This window comes from Erpetoichthys calabaricus, chromosome 1, assembly GCF_900747795.2.
Source record: "Erpetoichthys calabaricus chromosome 1, fErpCal1.3, whole genome shotgun sequence".
Taxonomy (NCBI): Eukaryota; Metazoa; Chordata; class Cladistia; order Polypteriformes; family Polypteridae; genus Erpetoichthys; species Erpetoichthys calabaricus.
Genome location: NC_041394.2, coordinates 153,111,596 through 153,119,199, shown reverse-complemented (window position 1 = coordinate 153,119,199; position 7,604 = coordinate 153,111,596). Strand labels below are relative to the sequence as shown.

Here is a 7,604-nt window from a genome sequence, read left to right as displayed (position 1 = left end):
TTGGTGATTTATTGTGATTGTATTTGTGGCTGATTGTTGGAAAGAGTTCTGTGGAAAGGCGCTTTGGAAGGAATAAAAGTTCTTTATTCATATATTGTGTGCTGTATTGGAATCTCGGAAGGAAGCGCAACAGGAAAAAAGCGCACAGGAAATATCCCGCATAGATAAATATCCAAAGTTTGGGGCTCTCTGGCGCCCCCTTCTGGTTACACAATAAATGTTTAGTTGATAATTAGAATATCAAAAAGAAAAGATTTTAGACTTGTATCCCCAAATTTGGACGACATCAGATATGTGGCACTAGTTTAAATACTGTCATACTGATAATAATACAATGCAAACTTCTAAAAGTATGGTACAGCTACAGACACCAATGTCTAAGCAACCAAGCTACAAAATGGAATCCTGAAATAATAATAACATAAAACTATAAAACACAAGCAAAAAATGTCAAAACCTTAGGAAAAAATAAGACTCCTCAAAAGGACATTTTTTTAGTCCACAAAATAAGAACAAAATCGTAAAACATCCAAGCCACATCACACTGAAATTTTCTTATCCCAAAGGATTAAGAACCAATAGGCCCACTGCCCTCTCTCACCAGGATCATGCACCCCTTTGTCCTTTTCTGCTGTCCCTTTCTTCAACCCTTGTTCTCCTTAGGTTACCAATGGATCTACAGAATTACCACCTGTCCATTCAAATACAAGACAGCCTACTCCTTTTAGATATGTGACCATTGTCTGTTTCAATAGTCTATGTACTATACACATCATGTTATGGTATTCTTGGAGTGCTGGATGTCACATTTTAGGTAAGTGATTCCTCTTAGCCATTTTCCCACAACTTCTCTCTCCTCAGGTATATCTGAGCTTAGGCCCCTGTCTTGGCCAGGCAGGGCAAGCGCTTGCCTGTAGCTATGTGAGCAGACTCTGTAGCACTTGTATGTACAGTGTGCGGCTGTCACCCGGATGGTAAAATGAAAGCAGCTTACAGAGTTGGAAGGGAGGGGGTCAGGGAGACAAGGCAAGGTTCTAAACCTCTCTTTTTTTGCTCCTCTTTTTTCCCTTGTGCCTATTCTGCTGCTCAACCTGATCTCAGTAATGAGTAGAAAAAAACTCAAAAGAGGTGCATGTGATGGGCTGATCTCAAAAATCATCAGGCAGTGCATAAGGTCAGCAGGACAAGGACCCCTCCATTCACATTTACGTTCTTACAGCACTGTGTAATAATTCATATTAGAAGGGATAACTGAGAGCAGAGAGAGAGAGAGAGAGAGAGAGAGAGAGAGAGAGAGAGAGAGAGAGAGAGAGAGAGAGAGAGGAGGAGAGAGAGAGAGTGCAGGCTGATGGAGTCACAGAAAGAGAGAGGAAGGGGGGGGGAGCAGAGTAGAAATCATTTCTCTCCCTAATCCTCTTGACACGCGCTAGTGCCGGGTGCCTTTCAGAAGCAGCCAGGTGGAAAGCGAGCAGGAAGGTGGCCTGAGGTGTCAGGATTGAGCAGGGTAGCCAAGAGCTGGCAGAGTGTGAGGGAGAGGCGGCAGGAGGTCCCATCTCCCTGCATCACTCCTGGAGGGGTTTCAAAGGGAGGTCCCTGACTCTTCGCACATGCACACAAACACACACACACACATACACAGACACACACCAGTCAAGCAGTGAGCAACTGAAGCAGACAGTGAAGAAGAAAGCACATCAAGATTAGAGAAGGAGGCTGCGAGCAAGAAAAAGAGCACGCAAGAGCGAGAGAATTAGCAGGACAAGACAGCATGGAAGACGCAACCTGCTCCTGGCATCGCTCTCAATAACACCTTCATCATCATCTCTTCCACAGCTCAAGGTGCCTGACCTCCCAGCCGTGTCCAACAATTTTACTCCACGGGTTGGATGCTGCCCTGAGGAGCTACTATGGGGGAATGGACAATATTGGAGAGGCTGCTGGAGGCTGCTGTACAGCAGCATTCGACCATGATCGGCCGGTAAGCTTCTACCGGGGGGTGTGTGCTACACGGGAGAGGGTTGGGGGGATTCGTGCATTCAGTCACAGGAATGCCATATCAGCCAAGAGGCAGGCTCCTGTCTGTGGGTTAGTGAGAGCCGAGAGATCAGCTTTGTGATTTCTAGGTATTTTAAATCTCTTAAACCTGCGGTGGCAGCTGGGCACCAGCCACACTGCGAGCTCTGGGAGGAACAATGTGGAGCCGTTTCATGTAAATTCTGCCTTTTCTACAGTTCACTGCATATAACAGCAGGGGTGTGGGGACATGGGGGGAGTGTTGCTTGACATTTGTCACCACGGCTCAGTGGCCAGGTTCCACAGCTATACATTATGCCAGTCGAGTTGTATTTCAGCAGATTTACACTTTACTGCTGGTGGGGCCTTCCTGTCAAAAGAAATAGGAAAATTCTAAAAGTGCTCGTGCAGCAGGATAGAGGTGCTGCTGTTTATCTGCAAAGCGACTGCAGCGAGGTTACCGTGGTGCACTGTAATGTATGGTGATTCATTCTTCAGAAGACAGCAGAGATTCTCTAGAGGCAGTTAAGAAACATTCTGCACCTGCTCAGTACGAGGCCAAGGCTATTGTGGCAAGATATATTTCCCCCTTTTTCAATATGAGTTCTATATCTGCCTTCTCTTGGAGACAGTGAAGGCTGTGTTTCCAATATACTGTATCAATGTATGTTGTATATGTCTTGTAAACAGTAGAGGCCAGTCTTACAGCAAGTAATAGTTATCTTCTTTACATACAAGAGGCCAAGCAATGAAAATGTAGTATACCACAATTAAGGTAGATACTCCAGTGTTTCCTATGTGAAAAGAAAACCTATATATTGACTCTAACCAGGAGAAAATCAGGTGGTGATACATACGTTTTATATTATCATTAAGCACTTGCCAAAGAAAAATCAATATTTTATTAAATAATAAAATCCTATATAAGCATATATAATATATAGAGAATGATATAAATTACCATATATACATGGGTGGCACAGTGGTTAGCTTTACCCCCTTACTTCTCCAGTGATTCAGCTTCCATTCTCAGATCAGTCAGTCAATGTGAGTTTTTCAGCTCCCTTTGGGATTCCTCCTTGTGCTTTTTTCAATGGTTCGGAGATAATTCCGAGCCTAACTTGGCTTAGCTGGGCTGAATCTACAATGGCAGGAATAGCATTTTCAGTGTCATTCAAGTCAATGAATAACCATCAAGCTCAGTTGGTCAACAACACTGTGCTTCAGCTGACTGTCTTGGCATTGCAGAATTACATGTAAAGGAATCTTTTAAGCAGCAGAGGCTATATGTACTGTAAAGACCCAAGTAGTCTTCTATATAAACTCTGCACAATAAATGCCCTGCGGTGGGTTGGCACCCTGCCCAGGATTATTTCCTGCCTTGTGCCCTGTGTTGGCTGGGATTGGCTCCAGCAGACCCCCGTGACCCTGTGTTCGGATTCAGCGGGTTGGAAAATGGATGGATGGACAATAAATGCCAGTCTGATAAGGTTCACATGTATTCTGCATTTCCAGTACACTAGACCCTTGCACTCAGTTATTCCAATTAAGAATTGTGAAGAGACAGTTTATCCTGAGTTTAACCTAATAGTGCCAGGACAGTTGTTGGGTTTCCATAACCCTTTATGAAAGTAAACGACATAATTAAATGGATGGGTTGTAGTAGTCTACATTTGATCCTGCAGCACATACAGTGCTGACATACTGACCACCATCAAATCTGTGGCATGTTACAACTGGACACAATTTTAGCAAACAATTAATCAAAAAGAAGCATGAATAAGAAAAGAGGGGTACTGACAGTGCTCTTCTACTGCCAGCTAGACTGGTTTGTTTTAGACCAAATCTTTTATTTAAAGTTTTAAGTAAACTGTCTTTTACACTTTACTCAAAATTTATTAATCATTGCAGTTGTTTTCATTTAAATATACACTTGTACAGTTTGTGAAATTACTGAATGTTTATATATAATTCTGTAGAATTTTAAAATATATACTGCATATTCTGCAGTGGGTTGGCACCCTGCCCAGGATTGTTTCCTGCCTTGTGCCCTGTGTTGGCTGGGATTGGCTCCAGCAGACCCCCGTGACCCTGTGTTCGGATTCAGCGGGTTGGAAAATGGATGGATGGATACTGCATATTTATGCAAGCACACTTAGCACTACAAAGAATTAATCAAATTGAGCTGATGCTGTTCCTCATAAGTTTCACCATTGTCCTGGCTTCCGAATATGCTGCAATGACGCATAGAAAATTAAAATTCCCACTTTCAAAGAAGTATTTTATAGGACCTGGACAATCTTTTCTGCATAATTCTGAAGAATGAGTTGTACCATTTGTAAAGTGAAATCCATCCATCCATTTTCTAACCCGCTGAATCCGAACACAGGGTCACGGGGGTCTGCTGGAGCCAATCCCAGCCAACACAGGGCACAAGGCAGGGAACCAATCCTGGGCAGGGTGCCAACCCACCGCAGGACACACACAAACACACCCACACACCAAGCACACACTAGGGCCAATTTAGAATCGCCAATCCACCTAACCTGCATGTCTTTGGAATGTGGGAGGAAACCGGAGCGCCCGGAGGAAACCCACGCAGACACGGGGAGAACATGCAAACTCCACGCAGGGAGGACCCGGGAATCGAACCCAGGTCCCCAGATCTCTCAACTGCGAGGCAGCAGCGCTACCCACTGCGCCACCGTGCCGCCCTGTAAAGTGAAATAACACTATTAATTCTTCATATACTTTAATGATAAAATGTTAATTGGAAGTGTGGCTTAGTGACTTGGGCTAGCACCATAACACTGATCATAGGGAATTCACATTATCTGCTTGATCGCTACATTTATAACAATAAAAATAAACATATATATATATATATATATATATATGTACACTGTGTATATACACATACTGTACATACATATATGTATACACATATACATATACATATACTCGTACATCATTTATCTTAACGTTGTAAGCCACTTTGCCTAAATTGCGTGTGCCAATTAAGGACTATTGCAATGACCAAGCCCAAGACAGTTTTAGAAAGGACACTCATTGTGGTCTCAGATGTAAACCATCCCAAAGGAGTGATAAGGGAGCAGTGTGCAGTAAATGTATCATTCAACAGTCAGGGAACTGCATGGTGTAGAGAGACACAGTCATGTCCTAAAGAGTCAGTACAAAGTGTGTGGACTGAGGGATATGTGTCAACAGGGGAAGTAGAGGTAAGGAGTTTTGGAATAGAATGCAAAATGTAATGCAAGATGCAATAAAATAATCTGAACTAAGTAATAACTGCAAAGACACATTGGGTTACAGTCATTGACATATGGTGCCCACTCCCAGGGACTGCCTACAGCTAGGATGACAAGAAACTCTGGGAGTTCTGCCTGAGATTTCCAGCCTACTGCCAGTTTCTGTGCCAAGGAGCCATGTTCTCTCACATATGCATTTGTTTTTCTTTGCTTAGATGCCTGATGAAATCAGTTTCAGGCATATGGCCATCCCATTGATCCCACACAAACTGAGACCAGGGTGGCAAGGGGTGAGTAATTCTACATTCCATGCCTATTCCATGAAGAAACAGGCAAATATTTAGTGAGCCCATTCTCGTGCTAGGGTTCATTTGGTAAATCTAATAGCTCATTCTGATTCAGAAGCCTGTAGGACAAAAGTGTGGTTACTTAACCCCTATAAAATAAAATTCTACTTGGTAGTTTGTGAGAAAAATATTCAATTTTTTTCTTATCTATCTTTCTATGCAAAATATATTATGTATATAATATGTAAAGAGTTTTACCATTATGAGCACAATGCCACATAGAACCACAAAATACCAAACACCAAATATTACACATATATACACATATAAGTAGCCTAAGATCTTAAAGTTTTTAACACCAAAAAAGGCTTGTATTCTGTGAGCTCATTCAAATGCAGGGATTAGCCAAGCAAGTAATCTGTCTGCTTATTGCCACTGTAAAAATCTCACACTGTTCCAGTGTGGTGCTGAGGGTCACCCATTCCACAGTTACACTCAGGTCCCAATCTGGGTGGCTCGTCTTATGGTGAGTGTGGCAATGCACTGTAATCAGCACATGCTCCCAACATTATTTATATTCAGAAGAATCTGATGCAAATAATCTGGCTACTCATCTTGATTCATGAAGGACAAATAATTGGTGAGTCAAATTAATAGAAAGATAATCTGCCATCACATTTCTAACACAAGGAAAGATGGTTAATAGGAACTCGGAGGGGACATGTGTATCCTATATTCATGTCATGCCCCACCTTGAAGCACATACTTTACTATGCCCTTGGCTGCACCCTCCTCTTGCAAGTTATCTTTTTTCGCATTACCTGGTGACAGAAATAATTCAGCTGTCATAGGAAGCTCATTCGGCCTCAGTTGACTATGTTATTTAAACAGGCTCCTTTCCCTGTTCAGGACCTGATTATGAAGTCAACTTTACTTCAATCTTGTCCTGCTGTAGTACAGAATGTCATCTTATGGACCCAACAGTTTATGTAATTTTAGCTTTGCCTTTTTGCTCAATCTCTATTCACAGTTTTCACCTTCTTTAAAAGCTTATTTTACCAGTTCTATAATTCATGCTTTTTGAACAAGACACCACTCACCATTTTTGTACATGCTTCTGTATCTTTTTGAGAACTGACTTGTCTCAGTGAACTCACCACCTAATAAAGTTGGCAGCATCCCTGCTGGAGGAATTCCCACATGCCCATTCAACCCCCAATGGAAAGGTTGAACACAACAATCAATGAGGCTGAACAAGCAGCAGTACGGAAAACTTGTGACATTTTTGCAAAGTCCCTTCTTTTATGTCATCTGTTGTGTGAAAAAGTCAGTTAATCAGACAATACCAAGGGTAAGGCGTCTAAGGTTTGTGTGTGGGCTAAAGTTGAGAAAGAAAGTTTAAGTTCCGGTGAATAACCATTAGGTAAAGAAATCAAAGGCAGAAGTGAGCCAAGTTCATGCCAAGGATTAGCAGCACCCTTTCCACTTTCCCTTTTTTTAAAAGCACGTATGCAAGATGCGGCACATGTCTGCATGTTTCAGAATAATCACAGCTGAGATGTGAGCTCCCTCAGGGGCCTAGTACGAACATCTGCTCTGAGTAAGTCACAGTGAGAGAAGATGATGTCTGCACAGTTTATCCTCGGGTATCTAACTCCTCTCACCAGCCAGCAAGCCCCTCTCACTCGGCAGTAATTACAGCCACCGGATTAAGAGATCTGTAGAGATTGCCCGGACAAGTATTAGCACCCCCTGCACTGCAAAAGTGGCGGCCTGATACTTCATCTTTTGCTTTCTCATTTATTCACATCTTTAGCCTTCACTGGTAATAGCTATAGGATTTTAGAGATTTACCCAGCAGTGAAAACAGCAAAACCCTCAGGCTTTCTAATCTGTAAACTTGAAACAGTATTCTTAGAGACATAAAATTATGCAACAACTAGTTGGTTACCTGGGTCTCCACGAGAACCCTTGTCAAGATTCTTAAAGATTATGTTACAGCAAACTGCATATTTAAAGTAGGCCACCGCTAGTT

At 42.4% G+C, this 7,604-nt stretch overlaps 1 protein-coding gene across 1 annotated transcript in view; it reads left to right on the top strand.

Moving 5' to 3' along the window:
* The first annotated feature begins 1,428 nt into the window (after positions 1–1,428).
* LOC114646136 (gap junction delta-2 protein-like) overlaps positions 1,429–7,604 on the top strand; it is a 45,890-nt gene continuing 39,714 nt past the window's right edge. Inside the window, exon 1 of the mRNA XM_028794147.2 lies at positions 1,429–1,978. Coding sequence (XP_028649980.1) covers positions 1,908–1,978 — 71 coding nt within the window. The 5' untranslated portion in view covers positions 1,429–1,907. The remainder of the gene's footprint in view (positions 1,979–7,604) is intronic.